Source organism: Coptis chinensis, chromosome 8, assembly GCF_015680905.1.
Source record: "Coptis chinensis isolate HL-2020 chromosome 8, ASM1568090v1, whole genome shotgun sequence".
NCBI lineage: Eukaryota > Viridiplantae > Streptophyta > Magnoliopsida > Ranunculales > Ranunculaceae > Coptis > Coptis chinensis.
Window position 1 is genome coordinate 11,681,093 of NC_141463.1, and position 19,454 is coordinate 11,700,546.

Here is a 19,454-nt window from a genome sequence, read left to right on the forward strand (position 1 = left end):
GACCAAGGCATTTTTCGCTTAATCGTTATGCCTTTTGGTGCGAAAAATGCCGGTGCAACCTACCAAAAGCTTGTCAATACAATTTTTCCGATCTGCGGGGATAATAATGGAGGCTTATATTGATGATATAGTCGTTAAATCGAAGCTTACTGGTGATCATCTTTCCGATCTTCAACTTGTTTTTGATAGGCTTAACAAGTATAACATGAGACTCAATCCCGCCAAATGTTCTTTTGGCCTCTCTTCTAGAAAATTTCTGGGATACCTCATGACTCGTAGAGGTATTGAGGCTAATCCTGATCAGATACGTGTCGTTATTGATATGCCATCACCAAAAAATAAGAAGGAAATTCAACGGCTTACTGGTCGGCTTGCCGCTCTTCATAGATTTATTTCTAAATATTCGATCGTTGTCATCCCTTCTTCCGGACTTTAAAGGGGCTGCAACTTGGAACATTGATTGTGAGATGGCATTGCAAACGGTGAAGAAATACTTGGTCGGGATCCTCCTATATTGACAAGTCCTTCAACGGGTCAACCGATTGGCATGTACCTAGCAGCTACAACTCAAGCCGTTAGTGCTTTGTTTTTTCGTCGATGATGGTAGACCCGTCTTTTTATCGATAAGGCGTTAACCGAGTGAGTCTCGTTATTCAAAGATGGAAAAATGGCACTTGCATTGGTTCATGCCGCTCGTCGGTTAAAACCATACTTCAGGGGAGGTTGGTCGAGTTTTATCTTGAAAGTATCCCTTTACGCAAGATCTTTCGTAATGCACAAGAATCAAGCAGATTAGCGAATAGGAAAGTTATCTTAGTGCATATAGCATTGTCTTTGAAAGTAAATCTTTGCTGAAAAATGACATGCTCTAGCTTCTTTGATAGCTGATTTTCGATTGATGATTCTCCTATTGACGATTTCTTCGCCAAGAAGAATCTATGGAAGACATTCTGCCGCCACCAATAGCTGGGGCTTAACGAAGACCAACTTGCAAACGCAATTCCTAATCCCATTGACCTATGGATTGTTTATTCAGATGGCTCCCATAATAAATCTGGGTCTGGAATTGGATGCATTTTTGTTAAACCCGGCGGAGAGAAGATTGAGAAATCTGTGCGACTTGGCTTCGCCGCTTCAAATAACGAAGCCGAGTATGAGGCTGCCGTTTGTGCCTTGAGAACGACTTTTGAAACCGGGGCTGAAAAAGCTCCGGTTATACACGGATTTCGCCTTGTAGCCAATCAGTTTGGCGGGTCTTTTGAAGCAAGAGATGACCGTATGGTGGCTTATCTTGGTTTGATACATAGCCTTGCTCGACAATTTGATAGCATCTCTATCACTCAAAGACCCCGAAATGACATACGTCATCTGATTCATTGGCTTATCTATCCGCCCGTTAAAAGCGAAGAGTCAAGACACATCACTATGGAGTTCCAGAAAGAGCCAAGCATTGACTTTACCGAAAAAGAATTGCATGACTTGTATGTACATGAAAGCAATTACTTGTTTTTGCTTATGCTAATAGCGAAATACGACCCACGTATAATCGCACCAATCATGACTCGGAAGCAGAAAAGGGAGATGGAAAATTCACAACATGACCATACTTTGGATCTTCCATTAGAATCTATAGATCCATTTGTTCCTCCTGAATTCGCTCCCGAAACAGATAGTGAGTTGCTACATGAAGCAGATGATAGTCCTGAAGTTCCCGATATGATACTATCGAGCCGGTGATGATCTCCTCGCGCAAGATTGGCGTCTTCCTTATATCCACTACTTGCAAGTTTCTTCACTTCCGCCAGAACCAAAACTCGCTGAAAGAATCAAACGCGATGCATGGAAATTTTTGGTGATATCTATTACTGACGGAAGTTTGCAATTATATCGCAAAGGCTCAGACTTAAACCCTATGTTGCGATGCCTCTCAAAACAGGAAGGACTTCAAATTTTGGAAGAGATTCACTCCGGCTTATGCGGAAGCCACTCCAAGGGACGAAGTTTAGCTCATAAGGCTATGACACAGGGCTATTGGTGGCCAAAGATGCAAAAGGATGCAAAACACCTATCTGAGAGGTGTGAGCCATGCCAAAAGCATGACAATATGAGTAAACTCCCTGTTACTGAGTTGCATCCCATGCTAAGCCCATGGCCATTTGCCAAATGGGGCTTAGATATTATTGGCCCTTTACCTAAAGCTCAGGGCGTTATCGATTCCTTCTTGTGGCAACCGACATTTTACCAAATGGGTAGAAGCAAAGCCTTTGGTCCAAATCCATGCTTCCAACGCGTCAAAATGTTTTATGGAGAAATATTGTTTGTCGTTTTGGCATCCCTGCGGCACTTGTATCAGATAATGGTAAACAATTTGATGCTGAAGAAATTCGTCAGTTCTGTGCTAATTTGAAGATACGGCATAACTTCTCCGCACCTTATCATCTGCAAGCCAATGGGCAGGCCAAAGCCACCAATAAGGTGATTTTGGCCAACCTAAAGAGGCGTTTGATGGGCGTCAAAGGAAATTGGGTCAAGGAGTTACCAGCTGTCTTGTGGGCTTATAGGACAACGCCAAAATATTCAACTGCATTATCACCTTTTAACCTTGCATATGGTGTTGAAGCAGTCTTACCTACAGAACTGATTTCCAATACATCTCGGTCGATTCTTTGTTGAAACAGTTCCAATGACGCTTACTTTGGCTCGGTCAAAAGCTCTTATTGATGAGGTTAAGCTCGAGGGACTACAACGGCTTATTAAGTATCAAGCTGACATGAAACGGAATTACGACAAGAAGATCCGTCCTAAGTCTTTTGCTCCTGAAGACTGGATTCTCTGTAGAAACCCAAAGCTTATAGAATCAGGAAAGTTTGGGGAAAATTGGCAAGGACCTTACATCATAGATCGTCCAGCATCTAAGGGATCATATTTCCTCCGTACTATTTCCAGAAGAATAATAGAGAAGTCATGGAATGCTTACCACCTTCGCAAGTTTTACCGTTAGGAAATTTTTTGCAATTTTATATTACTCCATCAATAACAAATCTATCCATCTATGTAGTTCGTTCTATTTTATCCATCAATAAAGGCATTCAACTTCCATTCTCTTAGTTTGGTTGTCATTTTACATTTCTCTATTCTTCTGTACTTTTACTTTCAACAATATCATTCATTAACGTTCATTCTAGGGAGGTCATTCATATTATGCCTTTTTCGGTCCAAGTAAGTCGCATTCATGCCTACTTGACGGAAATCCGAGTCAATAAGATTGTTATTCTTGCTCGGAACAATTATTGCAATACTCCCACAATACAATATCCATGCTAATTCCACTACTAAGGCAATGGCGTTGTGTTTTAGTTTGGTCCCAATGCACGGGTGACGACTTTGAACCTGTGACAACTCCAACAGTTGTCAGGCCTTGCTTCACGTTCGGTACAAATATTTTAACACCTGAATAGCTAGGTTCATTGAGGACGATCATGTCCCTTTGCCTTTCAATAACTTTCTCCAATGGTTCTATATTGGGAGGTTTTTCTCTCTACATGGGGGCATCTCGTTCTTTTACATTCATAAATCAACAACACTACGTTTTATACATGTATGTTATATGACATCACAATGATATTCAATAGCCAACACATACTTTATTTTTATTTTCATAAAAAGAATTTTTAGCTCTACGGTATTACATACTCATAATCACATGATCATTGGTTTGGGAAAATCCAATGGTTCCTTCCCAACTTTTCGCGTATACAACTCGTACAAATCTTTGTAATTCATCTTCTCACGTTCTAGTTCATCTCCCATTTCTATTAAAGTCTCTGTCAATTGTCTTACGGACGATTCACAGTGTGCCATTTGCACGTGATCTTGACCGAGCCGCTCGTTTAAATCTGTCATTCGCTTGTTATTTTTCTCTACCTCTTTTTGCGCACGTTTAAGTTCCTAATCTTTGGTCGCCACGAGTGACTTCAATTCTATCACATCTGCTTTTAAGTGTTTGTGTTCCTCCATTATCTCACAGGTTTTCCCAAATTCTTCGTACGATCTCTCCTCTGCTTCTTCCGTCCGCTCGGTTAAGTTTTTGTTTTCGTCTTCTAACTCTCTGATGGTTCCGCTTAACGCTTTGTTTGTCTCTTCCAATTTTTGGTTGAGTATCTTCTCTTTCTCTATTTCTTCTAAGGCATTGACTTCATTCGGAACAATATTTTTCTTCGCGACTTTTTCATGAATTTCTTTGGCCCGTACTACCGCCGTTTTAACCTGCGGCGAAAAATATCTGATTTCATCAATCTTTCAAACTTAAACACAAGTTTGCAATAACTAATAAAAAAATACTATCATACCTGGTTTATACTATCGAAAATCATTGACATCGCTTTGCTCATCATATTCTCCGATGTTCTCCGTATTCTGGTCACATTTTTGATATTTTTCGAGCCCTTCCATTGGCGTAGTCCCGGGCAATCCCTTCACTTCGTCTTCCAAACTTGAACATCTCTGCTTCATCTGCCATTTTCATCTGTTTAGTGTTGGACACAAATTTCTTTACCGTTCTAACGCAATAGTAAAAATCAACGGTCAACTTACTGTTAACAGATTCTGTGGTTTTCCTCCATGAGTAGTATTACCCCCCGATTACTTGCCGCGATTGGTTGTTGGATTCTTTGCTCCTGCATTTTGCTTTGTCGTTTATTTTCTTTCACCGACTTTGTGTTCTTCGCTGCACTATCTTTTGTAAGTATCACTGTTTCATTCTTTTCCCAGCCATTCTTTTCCTGTATATACCAAAACAGAGCGAGATATTACATCTCTCTACACTTTTACATATCTATGTTTTCTACGGTACATACATTTTCCTCTTTGTGTTGAGAATGTATTATTTTTAAATGCGGCTGTTTTGTGCATTGTAGTCTCGTCTCTCGAGGCATCATACATTGTAACGTTGGTTGTCTCTCTTGGTCTCCGTTCGCCCATTTTCTTGTCGAACATTTTCTTTTGTACAATTCGCTATTTGTATTTGGCAAGCTCAGCACTAATTCTCGCTGTGTTAATTCCATTCCATCTTCTTTTTCACTATCGCTATCGCTGCCAAATATTGCATTTCTGAGACTCTTATTCTTCTTCGCCATTTCACTATGTGTTTCCATGGACCTATCGGGCCGTTGTTCGATACCCCCATAGTGTCGGAAATCAACAATATTATCAAAGTAGCTCAAATCTACCAATCTTTCGTCAGAGCATTCATGAAAGAAGAAACGAAGGTTGTTCTCCACTTCCTTGTCTAATTCAATATCTGGTAGTGTACTCGCGGTTTCTGTTAGACACAAAAATAACTCGTGTTAGTCAACAGTTTACTCGTAGTACAATTTTTCATACTTATGTTTTGGCTTACCTCGAAATTTGTTCGGCACTCTAAACTCGGCCGGATTCCACTTCCCTCGTAAGCGTGCGAAATCTATCCATCCGTGTATACTTTTTGGGAACCCTTTAAAACTTCTGTTTGAATCCTTGAATTCAATTTCAAATTTTATGTACCCTTTCGTCAGTATGGCTTTCGGTCGTATCAATGCAAAGATTTCTTGAGCCCCAAACCTTCTGTTAAATTCATTTTGTAAACGGTGCGCTCTCGTAAAGATTAACCAGAACGATATTGGCAGTTGTCCCGGTGTAATTTGCCACCACTCCAGTAATTGCGCTATTTCTTTGCTCAACGGAATTGCATTCCTACAATTTAATTGTGTGTAAGTCATTACTACTTCATCTTCTTTGACTTTCGTTTCAAATTCGTACACTTCATCCATCTCAAATTTCTCGAGTCCTAGTATTTTCTGTATTTCCTTAAGCGACCATCGACACGGTTCCAGGTAGTCGCTGTATCTGTCACCTTCTTTCTACCTCACCAAGTCTGCGATCGTCATTGAGTTTTCTTCTCAAGTGTTTTTTCGCCTATTTAATACGGTTGTTTCTCCCTGTAAAAAAAAAACCAAAAAAAACCGGGTCAGAAAGCACCAAAACCGGGTTCACTGGCCATATTAAAGGAGCGCAGGTATGGTGCCCCTCCTTTACTGGTAGTGCACGGTATCATGTTTTATTGAACCAAGTTTCAAATAAGAGGCGCCATCACTCCATCAGTATCGCCTTCACCATTTTTCTTTTTTCTCATCAGCTCATGTAGGAATTCGTTCCTTGCATACACCAACCACTTTTGTGTCGCCACCACATGTTCCATAGAGAAGACATCCTAAGGAAATATTTCCAACGTTCAAAGGCAGTACAGCAAAAAAAAAAAAAAAAACAAAAAAAAACAAAAAAAAAAAAAAAACACAAAACACAAAACAGCATAACGCACAAAGAATGCTTACCGCGATATCCTCGCTGCGCTGACGGGTGAGTATTCTGCGGGCGCCTTCCAAGCCCAGCATAGGTCTTCCATGGGCAAAGACGACATGGTCTTCCAACGACAAGGTGATGACACTACCTATATCATCTATAGCTCCAACGCCAACAGCTCGTACAACATCGTCAGATGTTATAGCGGCTTCCATGTTCACTTCTCCTGTGATCTGTACATGACTAAGAAAGTATGTATAGATAAACAGCAAAAACAATACTAACCTTTTCTTCATCTCACGCAATTTTTCTTCAGCGAGACTACCGCTGGCACAGTACGGAAACTCACTGTAACAATGGTTTAGTACTGTTGTGAACACGGTGGTGTTTACTTTTGTTCTTTATCATTTCTCAGTGCTGGATCGTGACTTCTCTCTAAGCTTTGTGCTAAGCATGGATGTCTCTGTGTTATCTGTTTATATATACGCTGGTCTAGTGTTTAAGTCCCTATGTAATTCTACCATCCAAACCGACTTAAGGTGGGTGACGCTATTCTAACCTTTATCCAATCCGGATTTTTTTTAGCGTCCTAGTTTTATATGATGTACACTTCTTTTATATTTACTTATGCTCACTTATCACGCTACTTGTATTCATATTTCGGAACAAATTTTTGACTCTTGTACATTTTTCGAATTCCAATTATTTCGTTCACCACAATAATTCGCCGATTTATGTCCGTTCCGTCGGATAATTCGCAGATTTTTCTCAACAGTTTTCAACGGTCTAATCCAAGTCTCGCTATTCCACTGGCACGCATTGTCGAATTCAAATTTCGTATTATTACGAGACGCGTTCGGTACAGTTTTCGCCAATCGAAGTTTGTTTTGCAATTTTATTTTATCTGTACATTTTCGGCTATCTTTTATTTAACTACGTCATTGCGTCCCATATATGTTAATTTGACATTTTTTCGTTTCCGATAATTCACGAATTTTTCCCGATTGTCCATTTTTCTTATCATTTACGTTCACACGACACTTTGTTATACACTCCGCTTACTCTTTTATTATTTCACGTTTTCCGTGATTTATCTTCTCTTCTTTGCCATATGAACTTTGTTAACCGACAAAGAGGGGCGATGTTCGACCCCCCCACCTACGTGGCAAACGCCCATTAGTAGGGTCTCTATTTTATTCATTTAATCAATAGGGCTAAAGCCCATTCGCAATATCATGGATCAATGTGTACGGGCCCATTAACTCATATATCTAAGGTGAACCTTAGCCACATGGCTTGCCACTAATGTACATTGATTTATGTCCGGATTCATTTCTTATCAAAAGATAGTTATCGGTTAATGGTTATCTTATACTCTATCATAATTACTCAAGATACAAGATTACTTGAGCTACAAGGACTCTCTACTCTACCTCTATAAATATCAAACTATTTTTCATAAGGAACTACGTGGAAACTTAATCCCTAGAGAATAGATCTTGGGTACGTAAGCAGCCATTATTTGGTTCAGTTTCATCTCCCCCAACATCAAAATCCTCTATTTCTTAGTGCGTTCGTCACTATTGCTCTCGTTGTGTTGAAGCAGTTTACTGCCGAAACCATGTGCATTCAATATATTCAGGAAAATGGTACAGACGTTTTACTAGAACTGTTCCAAGATTTGGTGGGATATAAGGCTATATTCCAACTAAAAATAACCAGCTTTAACAAGCAACATAAAAACAGTTTCTTTGCCGTTTCAAAGCTACTTCCAATTATTAATGACTCAACAAGTGGCAATGCACCAACTCTGGATAAAAATGTAAGTGCGACATTCTTACAATTTCAAATACTTACCATAAAATTTTCATATCTCTAATGTACACATTCATACAAATATTTTTTTATTTTGGCAGTGATGACATCCGCTGTAGTGAATGCTTCGATGAACAACTTTACTGAAAGACACAGACAACAACTTCACTTAGCACTAAGTGACTAACTTTTGTTCTTTTGAAACCAAATATGTAAAAGATATTCAGTATTTTCTTGCATGTTCTTTACTAATTACTATATCCTCTTTTGCTTTTGCTTCTGTATATGTCTATGATATTAAGTCTTTTCTTATGTGTTTTTTACTGTCTACTATGTTCTATGTATTTTTTACATTTTTCACCAACTCTTTAAAATAGATTGACAGCACAATGTAAAATTGAATATATACCTTGCTTGCAGCGACGATATAGATACGATATACAATATATACCATTTTAGATACGTTAGTACTTAGTTGGTTAACAATTGTTCTAAAAATATTTGCCGATTTATAAAAATTAGCTTGGCATAAAAACTGGCATATGCACGTGCATCATACTAGTACCAATAATAACAAATCATTTGAGCGAACTTACATCACCATATCAACAGTATTAAAAGTTTAAAACCGGTAATGCTGCGCTTCTGGCATTTTAGGGACAGCACACATTATGCTTTCTAGCAAAAAATTTCTAACAACTTGATTTTTTTTTTCGGTAATAAAAAGAACAGAAATCGTCGCCCTGAGAGATTCGAACTCTAGCAGGGAAACCATGTATTTAGCAGGCACACGCCTTAACCACTCGGCCAAAGCGACACTTTATATTCAGTGTAATTTCTAACAACTTGATGTACAACAAAAGAGTGCAAAACCAACATTGCCAAAAAGAAAGGGAGGAAAATATGTCGAGACTGCTTATATATTATGTTCTTAGTGTAACTATTTACAAGATGGACAAATTGACCATACACTTCACCCAAAAAAAGACAAATTGACCATACAACCTATGTTAGCCAGATACTTCAAAAGGATAACTTATCGTTATCAGATCTTCAAAAATTTTGGAGCGTCGCTGTCTTTTGCTACTCGAGTAACACAGCATACAAAAAAAAAATCTGACGCTGTGAGCAGTGAGAACCTGAAGCTTTGCATCACTTGGAATTTGAAGTGGCGATTAAAAGGGGCTGATTTTCCGAGCCAACTTCACCATGAACTCAGGAACCAGGCGTCTTCTAGGAGTGACCACTGCATCTTTGGCAAGAGCCGCTTCATCACCAGCGTGAATTAAAGAAATTATATCTTTGACTAAGTCATCTGTACCACCTCGTAGAGGATCCTGCATTTACACAAGGAAAAGAATGACGTACCAAGCATTTTGCTAACAAATATGCTTCAAACGAGCAGGTATATGAACTTCATGATAGACAGTAGGAGTTTTATTTGGCGGTCATCCAAGTAAAAGAGCTTCCACTGACAAATATTATGACGAATATAGCAAGAATGACAACCGTGATTTTGAAAGTGAGGCTCTCATTTTCTGTGTTAAAGAAATGTCATTTCAAAATTTTACTCCCTCTTTTTATCCCACTAAAATGGAAACAGAATACCCTTTAGAAAATGATGCCGCTAAATGTATAATACTGAGACGTGTATCAGCATCTGCACCAGTACAACCACACTGGATTCATGATACATTTGTACAAATGATTTCTTTTTTACTGGATCCTTAAAATTCATATGTTATTTCAGTGAGTATTCTTAATTAAGAATAGGCTATTGTTTGCTTATACAAAGTACAACATGAAGCAATGGGTTGATAGCGTGTGTAGTACGCTTGATTAAAAAAAAATCTCAGTCTTTGACAATTTAATTTCATTTTCTAACGTAACCTTGTTAAATCAATCTCCTTTCAAGCACATAAGCAAGACAAACAGATTATTATTATTTTTTTATCTCATTACCTGAATAAACAAATCTGTATGAGTTTTTCCTTCATATAAAACTAGTTCAGCTCTAGCTCCCACTCTCTGAAGAGCATCTGCAAAGTTCTTACTGCAAAGAACAATTCATTGTTTGTTACTAGCATGAAAATATGGCAAGTGTACATGCACTTGCTAGTCATGCTACAATGAGTAAAAACTAAAGATACCACAATCCACAAATAATGCAATCAACATAGTGTAGTCATTAGTCAACTGAGTAGGAAGCATGACTCCTGTGATTTCTCATTTATAATACTCATATATGAACTAAATAACTCAGGAAGGAATCCAAGTTATGTACTACAGATATATTAATATATAAAATGCTTCTTTGTTTATATCTTTCTACTAATTATTCTCCACATTACAGATTAGATACAAATCCTTTTTTATATCAACCAACATCAAAGTGCAGTACCTTTAGTGAAGGATTGCAGGTAGATAAACACTAAAGACATGCTAACTAATGCTATTAGCAGTCCCTCTAAAGGAGATCTGTACCTGGAATCTGATGGAATGGAATAATCTGCAGTTCCATGGAAAAGGACAACAGGAGGCAGAAGTGAAACTGCACTTTTGAATCTTGGGTCTTGTACAACAACTTCCGGAGAAAACCTTCCCAAGGACTCATTCCCTTCCATTATACTGTTATGACACTCTAAAAAGTTCCTTATATGCGACAACACATTAGTAAAGATATCAACAACTAACTAAAGTATAAAAGTGTCACCTGAGAAAGATGGAGCGGTACAAGCCTCGTTCATGGAAGTGATCAACTAAGCTAAGTAAGTTGTACCTAAATGGTTTCAAAATGGTAAAACGGTAAATACATTCCCAGCTTGTTTTTTGTACAAACTATGAAAATGTTAAAATTATAACTAAAGAAAAACAAAATAGAAGATGAATATGAATATGAATGTTGCTTCAGATGAAAGAAAGTGTCACAGCCTCCAGTCCTCCACTGAGCAGGACTTGTTAAGAAGACATGAATAAGTTCATCTCAAACCAACTGAAGTCCAAGTGTCATGACGTGTTCGGGTAGATTTCAGGTTAGACGCAACAGCATGCAGTCTAAATATAATTAATAGAACAAAATCTGTCAGTCTAGTCTGAGCCATATAATCGGAGATGAAAATTAATTAAAATCAACCACTCAGTCCCCACAGTTGGATTTTCTTATTGTCAATATGTTTAGAATAGTTCCGCATGGAACATTTAAGGCCTTGCAATTATAGTATATAAGTTCATGGGGCCGCACCACCTATTGCCAATTGGTTTTGAGTTGGATGCTCTAGAGTTTCAGACCGGTACTCTTTTTTCTTTTCTTTTTTTATTGATAATTATTATAATTTTTTACAAAAAGGGGTGCAACACGAGGATTTCCCAGGAGGCCACCTGTCCTCGTACTACTCTCGCTTAGCACGCTTAACTGTGGACTAATGATGTCATCTGGTGCATTTGTGCTGGTACTCAGTGGTCATAACTCATAAGTGATAACAATAATTTGTCAATCTTGTATAGTGGAAGAGTAGGATCAGCTGAAAACTTAATCAGTTAAACAATGATGAAATTTTCTCCAATTCCAAATTAACGGTGTAGAACACTTACCCTCCAGATAAACCAAAATAAGCTTTTATCTGTGAGACACTCCAGGAAGTACTCTCTCCTTCCCCACATTCTTTAATTGCTTGATCAATAATGGCACAAGATGCAATATGTGCGCCAGCTGATTGCCCCATTATATAGATTCTATAGCACGAGCATGAATTAAAACATGACATGTCTGGTCAAGCAGAATAGTCTCACAATCACAAAAGAATATGCATTACCTGTTAGGATCGCCTCCGTATTCAGAAATTTTATTGCACACAAATGAGATTCCCTGGGAAGCATCATTCACCATGTCACTAATAGTCGCTTGAGGAAAATTTCTGCAAGCCCATGTCAACAAAGAGATGCTCCGAGATGAATCAAGAAATGTTATGCATATAAGATATGCATACTTAGCCAGGTTTTGGAGTTAAATGTTGACAGTGACATTGTTTAGAATCGTGTTAATAAAGTGATTAAAATAAATGCTGAGAGTGGTGTTGGTACTCTGTACATGAAAAGTTAAAAAACAATAACAAAACTGTGTAGTTTTAATTCCATTTTCAGTGCGATGCTATTATGATCAAATTAAATCAGAAAAAAAAATCTGCATTACCCAAGTATTACCTACGGTATCTGCCATGCATCAAATACCAATTATGCCACATCATGATCATAACTAAAGAATCAGATTGTGTACTTCTTAATAAATGAAATGCAAACTGTATATACTAATGTATACTGTCGCCAAGTTAGCTTGAGACTTCAAATACAAAGTGGGTACAGACCTATATGTCTGTGTTGTTAAGGAATTCAGTTTACCTACAAACTAACCAAAGCAAAACAGATTTATGAATGACACTAATTAAGAGGAGCAAAACATATTGCTATTTGGGAGGGTTTTTTTTTCTTTTTCTTTTTTTCGGCAATCCTTGCTGTGCAGAGTGCAGTGCCCACCCATTGACAATGTGAAGTTTCACCTTTTCCCCACAATTGTTATGTTGGATAACCCTCGTAATGTAGCATATCTCGTCCTACAACTATCCTTTTAAATTTTGTTAATATAATATATCTCTATTTTCAACGATCAAAGAAACAAAGAACTTTTAACAAATAACAACTAATCCGTCTGTATTCATAGGTATCCATGAATCTTCATTAATAGGGCCTGCAGCTGTGTTTCATTATTATTTTTTTATAATATTCTTATTATAAGTATTATTATTATTATCATTCTATATCTTGCACGCCATGTTTAACTTTCTCACCCAGAAGTAAGGGAAGTGGGTAAAATCCATGATTATTATTCGACCGATAATAAGCTAGCAACATCTCGATCACACACCGGAGGTTGGTACAGAACTAAAGTTTGAATGGTATAACTCCCATCAAAGATGCTCAGGAGACTAGGCGGTTAATTATAGCTTGAAAATAATATTTATCAGAACCATCACTTCTTCTAAAACAAGTCAGCAATACTATGCTGCAGAAGTGGCAACATGATCCAAAATGGTGTTGTGGCATAGACTAGATATACAAACATATATACTTATGTGTATCCACACAAGATTATTAATCGAGAAAATTCACCTGTAATCTATGCATGCCACAATGATATCTCTATCTGCCAATTGTAGTCCTAAAAGAGAACCCCAAGCTTTGTAACTGCACAGTAAAACACGAAATGAAACTTAAAACCAATTCCAAGTAGAAAGCTCAATACTTTGAACTTTGTGAAAAATAGGCCTTAATCTCTAATCCATTTGTCAATCTAAAATTAAAAACTTATTTTATTTCCTTTTGTTTTTGTGGTAGCTAATTTCATTATACATACCACCTTTGTCTTGTTCATTTAGTCAATTTACGTCAATGAAATAGTTTCTAGAACTACACCGTAACATACTAACATGACAGATATGTAAGTGTGTCAGGCTATTTTATTACTAGATAACCGTACGCGGTGTAGACCGACCATAAATTTGTGGAAGACAATCAGAGCCCATCATCTGGAAGAAGTAAACATTTTCCAATGTCATAAATTTGAAGGAAATCCTCTGAAATCAAACCACTGGCTTCGACGCCAAAAAACTGCGGGAGAAAACAAGAGAGATGGGAGGAGAGTGAGCAGGTACGTGAGAACAAGAGACCTAGGAGAGTGATGAGTTTGAGGTAGGAGAAATGTGATTTGAGGGTTTTGGTGGAGGAGAAAGTGAGAGAAGATTAGAAGAAGAGGACAGGCAGGGACGTAGACCAAGACAAACATTTTTTTGTGTGACCCGACCTTATGGTCGTTCTGATCATCAGAATCTACTCTGTGATTAAAAACAGAATTTACATTCGTCATTTACGCTACATTATTATCATTATATAAAGCGAACAATATCGAATTGGCCACTAAAATCCTATTTCTGCATTCAAATTCATCAAAAAACCATGCTTTCTTTTAAGGAACTCTTTTAGGCACTACCAAACTATCCAATTGGCTCTCCCCTCTACTTTATTTTTCATGCGTACAAGGAGGATATAAAAGCAGTACACCCACTATAAAGGCGACTACCCACCCACCAAGCATTCAAAAGACTCAGTAGGTGATATCTCCTCATACAGTTCCAAAGTAAGTAAGAGCAACACCTACTTCCATGCTAGCCTTAACAAAAATGCAATATGCCCATAGGTTAGAAAATCACAGCTTAGAGCTTACCCAATTATCCAAGCTCCACCGGTAACAAATGCCACAACAGGCTTCAGTTCATCACTCTTTAGAGGTACATACAGATCGAGCCTGCAACAACGCATCCATTAGCAAATAAGATAGGTAGGCAATGTACTTTTTATCACATATACAATGGAAGTAAATAACTATATTTACCTATTTCTTGGTTGATCTCCATAAACTATACTTCTTCTAATCTGACTTGAGGTATAATAATAATATCCAACTGCAAACAGCTGAACAATTTAGCTATCCTTCCAGAAACGTAGATACAATTGGGTCATCTTAGTTATAAAGAAAATAAAATTCAACCAACATGCCTTTCTATAACTTGCAAGAATCAGGAAAAGGTCTTACGCTCTTACCTTGAAGAAAACCTGGCATAAGTAGCACAGCATAGCAACTAAGCGCAAAAAATCTTACGATCCACTTGTAGCCTAACCTGAATGAAAATTATGATGAGAATGAGTATCAATACTCATCACACTTATGTTAAACTGTGCTTATTTTTAAAGCAGATTGAATCACCAAAATGACCAAATAAATGCTACCGCACATGAGTAAATTAGGCTTAATGAACCAACAGTCAGAAATGAAGAATTCTGTTTTGATTGGTAAAGGAACAATATTATCTTTATCTGTGTTTATTATTTTGCCAATACCTGAGTGAACCAACAACACATATTCAAGCAGAAACGCTGAATGACACAACAAACAACAAATGATCAACAAGCACAACCATACAACACGAATTCCATCTAAACTCCAAGCATCCCAAGCAAAGATTCAATAAAGAGACGCCAATCTAGTCCAAATCTTTGTTGCTTAGGAAAAATAATTCTAATATGCAGTTTTCACACTTCCTCTGCAAGCAGAAGACCTCTAAAGTATTTAAACATCTCAAAACTGAGTTGTTTAACATAATCGTCCATGTAATGAATGCTATTGCTAAAGACCATTCCCAAACACCTGGTGGAGGCAATGTTTAGAAATCAAAGGCAAATTCACTTTATTATTTAAGCAGCTATAGAACAGATGAGGTCACTGAAAATGTCTTGGAGACCAATTCAGGTTCATGATGTAAAAAACCATAGATTTCAACACGAAATTGCGCAGAATGTGCAAAAGGTAAACAATGAGCTCAAACTACAGATAAATTTCAGTGTCACATAAAGCCTCATTTTCGCCAATAACATTTTGCACTCATACACATTCCCAACTAGACCAAAATCCATACGAAAGAATTTACATTCAATAACCATAACACTCTACAAGCATTGTTGACCAGTTTCTTCATTGTAAAGGCAAACAAGGCTTCTGAAAAATTGATTGAAAGTCATCCAAAAACACCAAAACACCCTATTCTTCAAAAGTTTAATATGGTTTCAAATTACGCGAAAAATAAGAGAAAATTAGATAAATGAGTACCCAAGATACCGCAAAAGCTTGAAAGCAAGCCGGGTAATCAAATAAGTCTCAGCAGCAGCATGCCCAACATCTTCAGTAAAAGACTGTTGTCGAGTCGGGTGCAAAGAATCATCATCGTTGGCGACTTTTCGCCGCCTCTTAGAAGAAGGCTTAGACAAGAATGGAGTCTTCTCCTTCTTATTTCTTCTTATTCTTCTTCTTCTCATCTTCGAAAGACGAAGAAGATGAAGAAGAGGAGAGGAGAAGTAGAGTATTAGATTGTTGTTGTTGTTCCTCTATTCCTCCTTGTAGCAACATTGTTGTTCTTGTTGTTGCTTGAAATGAAGAAGGAGGAGGAGAAAGAGAGATGGGCAAGAGTGGAGAATTCATTTTATTTTTTATTTTATTTTTACTATTTTGAGGTGGTGTCTTAGCTAGCTAGATTGGATCTTGGAAACAACTAGAGTTAAATGACAGGAGGTACATGAAAGATCATCTGACATATAAAAGGTTGTTATTATGTCTGACATAATCATTTGTTTGGGATATATGTTATCAATCATTATTTGTGACGACATGGTTTTGGTACAGTTGTTGACTGCCGCAATGTTTTCGGAGGAGATGGATGGTATTGGTCTTTTCTCTCTGTCTAGCTGGTAAAGCAATATTTTTGTTTTTTTTCTTTTGGCAGCAATGGAGTTTGACAGTCACATATATGCTCTCTCTTCTCCAACTTCGTCCTTCAATGTTAATTGCCTTCAATCATTAGAAATTTTTATTGTTTTTCTAATTTAAAAACAAAATTTCTTTTAAGTATTTATGGAAAACAAAATAACATGAATTTATAGGATAATAGGACTATTCTTTTCATTTTTTTTGGGTGATCTTGGACACACCCATAAAAATACTCTCATATCCTATAACTAACATAAATTTTTGCCATACTCCAATAACTGCCTAAATCCAATAATATCTCCCATATATTTTTGGGTATTTTCCATAAGGGCAAAAGAATTTAAAAAAAAAAAAAACAAACAAAATAACAACACGTCTATTTTGTATCCTTTTTTTATTGAAAGTTTCTTTTCACATTCTTCTTCATCCTTCGTTGTATCTTCTACCAAAAAAAAAAAAAATCTTTCGAGCCTTGTAAAAAGGAATTGGGTCTGTTGTATGAATTGGGTGTAGTCATTTTGGTGAATGGTTGTTTGAAGTGGGTGCTGGTTGTTTGAACTTTTGTTGTTGATACCCTACCCAAGGTTGCATTTTCTGTAAAGTCTCATCAGCGGTTCTCAAAGAGTTACTTGTAGCCATCCTAGTACAGGATGTGGTGATGTTCTGCATCCGTCTTCATACCCATAGTCTTAGCAGTCCATCAACATATTTGAGGGTCTTAAACTGTCTCTGATGTTTGGAGCCGTCACAAGAATAATTAAGCCGTTGTTGGACATCTCCTTTATGTCGTCTCTGTACCTAATAAAAGGGTCTGGAACCAGATAGGTTGCCAATAACTACTTCATCCTCGCAACTTGGCATTGAAAATCGCTCGCAGCATTGATGGCGAACCACCAGGAAGAACAACCTTCTTCCGGTTCGTCAATCTCTTCAACTTCAGCGTTTTTGGAGGCACATTTTTTCCAAGATCTTATTTACTTCCTGAGATTGCAATCATTTTTATGACATCTAGTTTCCATTTTAAAGATCATCCATCTTAGAGATCTTTGCCTCCTTTACTCATAAAAAGAAAACCAATTTTGAAGATATAATGATTCATTATCATCCTGCAGTTACTGCTATCTCCGGCTTGGAAAGCTCGATCTTCCCCTCAGTGGTGCAAGCAAGACTTCAATTGATGGCATTTTAACATTTTATCATCCTTTTGAGCAATGTAAACCCTTAGAAGAGTGCCACTGTAAGTTGAGCAGCCAAGGAGAAATAGTTCTTTGACTCTACACTCTACTCCATTTTAGAAATTATGTAGTTGTAGACCAAGTAAAAAAGGAGCAATTCATGTTATGCCTGAAGCTAGAAATCTTTTGCATGTGCCTCTTGATGCTAAAGTCTGCTCACTGCGGGGTCCTGGAATGATCATGTTATGTCTCTGCCTCTGGGACCTCTTAAAAACATGATTCTGGGTATATACAAATATCAACAGATTCCTACATGAAGCCAAGATTATTTGGACTCCAAGTTCTAACAGACTCTTCTCCTCCAAGTCGGCTTATGAAGCTATGAGAATCCCTAGAGAGAAAGTGATTTGGTTCAACCTTGTCTGGGGTAAACTTGTCATGCCCAAACATTCCTTCACTGCTTGGCAATTATTTGCCAATAGTCTTCCCACTCAAGATAGGCTGATTAAAAAGAAAGTCCTTCATTCCTCAAGTTGTTGTTTGCGTAACATGGCTAGGGAGAACTCACATCATCTCTTCTTTTGATTGCCAATACTCTATGTACATTTGGAGCTGAGTCAAATCTATGTTAGGCGTCAATGCATCAATTTTGAGCTCAAATAGTGAGTGGCACCATATCATGAGTATCTGTAGCTCTAACTCAGCAACAGCTGAGATTATCAAAGCTTTTACTTGTGCAGCTATAAGCTTCATTTGGAATGAGAGGAACCAGAGACACTTTGAACATAAATCACTACCATGGCAAATTGTCTATACCAATCTCATGAACACCATGAAGGTCTATCTGCAAGAGCTTTTAATTCAGGTGAAGCTCAATCCATATGCAAAGTTCCTCTTGGACAGGCTTGGCATCGAGGCTTCCTACAAACAATGCATTCAATCCAATTGCATATGGACCAAACCGGAAGTGGACACTGTCAAGCTCAACTCGGATGCTTCACTGACTGATGATCACACTGGTATTGGAGGTCTTATCAAAGACTCTAATGGAGAAGTACTTCTTGCGTACACTGGCTTAGGAGGAACTAGGTTAGTGTTATATCAAGAGATGAAAGCCATTTATGAAGGCTTACTTGGCTGACTCCATGAATGCAATTCAAATTTTGATGGGAAAGGAACTAGCGCCTTGATGCTGCTGGGACATCCATGCGGCCATCAAAGATGTTGTTTCTAGGATGCAAAAGGTGGATTTCAGAGAATGTAATTGGGCAGCTGATTACTTGGCAGCTCTTGAGGTTTATAGTAGCTGTAACTACTTTGTACCCCCTTGAAGGTAGACTTCAAGACATTGTGGGTGAGGACAAAGCAGGACAGACGTTAATTAATGAACAGGGGGGTCAGACATTGTGGGTGAGGACAAAGTAGGACACTTGTATTTGAGACGTTAATTAATGAACAGGGGGGTTCTGTAACCCCAAGCTTTATTCAAAAAAAAATGAGCAATTCTAGTAAGTTCAGTCAGGCATGGATCTATATGTCATGTGAAGCCAAATCTGCTAGCTTCGAAGTTTACAAACTTTTTCCTCCTTGCAACAAGTTAATTTGACTATATAAAATAATTGGATTTTTCTGTAACTGAAGCGAGCCTAAGTATTTTTCAAGGCTATTTTTGTGCTAGCACCAAACAAAAAGTTAGATAGGACCACCCAATTTTTCACTAATGATATATTCCAGGAAAAGCGGAATCATAACTGGAAATC

At 37.7% G+C, this 19,454-nt stretch overlaps 1 protein-coding gene across 1 annotated transcript; it reads right to left on the bottom strand.

Moving 5' to 3' along the window:
• Positions 1-9,043: 9,043 nt before the first annotated feature.
• Positions 9,044-16,608, bottom strand: LOC147479955 (isoprenylcysteine alpha-carbonyl methylesterase ICME-like). Its single transcript, XM_086578204.1, has 11 exons — positions 15,866-16,608; positions 14,803-14,879; positions 14,594-14,663; positions 14,426-14,506; positions 13,315-13,389; positions 11,964-12,065; positions 11,743-11,883; positions 10,865-10,930; positions 10,636-10,779; positions 10,114-10,204; positions 9,044-9,488 (listed from the first exon to the last, which is right to left on the bottom strand). Exons 1-11 carry the CDS (start codon positions 16,069-16,071, stop codon positions 9,327-9,329), a joined length of 1,215 nt encoding a protein of 404 aa, XP_086434330.1. The 5' UTR covers positions 16,072-16,608; the 3' UTR covers positions 9,044-9,326.
• Between the last annotated feature and the right edge of the window lie 2,846 nt (positions 16,609-19,454).

Coding starts and splice junctions, on each gene's coding strand:
- LOC147479955 (XM_086578204.1), bottom strand. CDS start 16,071: ATGAGAAGAAGAAGAATAAGAAGAAATAAGAAGGAGAAGACTCCATTC. Junction 13,390..14,425: donor GGTGGAGCTTGGATAATTGG/GTAAGCTCTAAG, acceptor TTTACTGTGCAG/TTACAAAGCTTGGGGTTCTC. Junction 10,780..10,864: donor TACCGCTCCATCTTTCTCAG/GTGACACTTTTA, acceptor GTGTCATAACAG/TATAATGGAAGGGAATGAGT.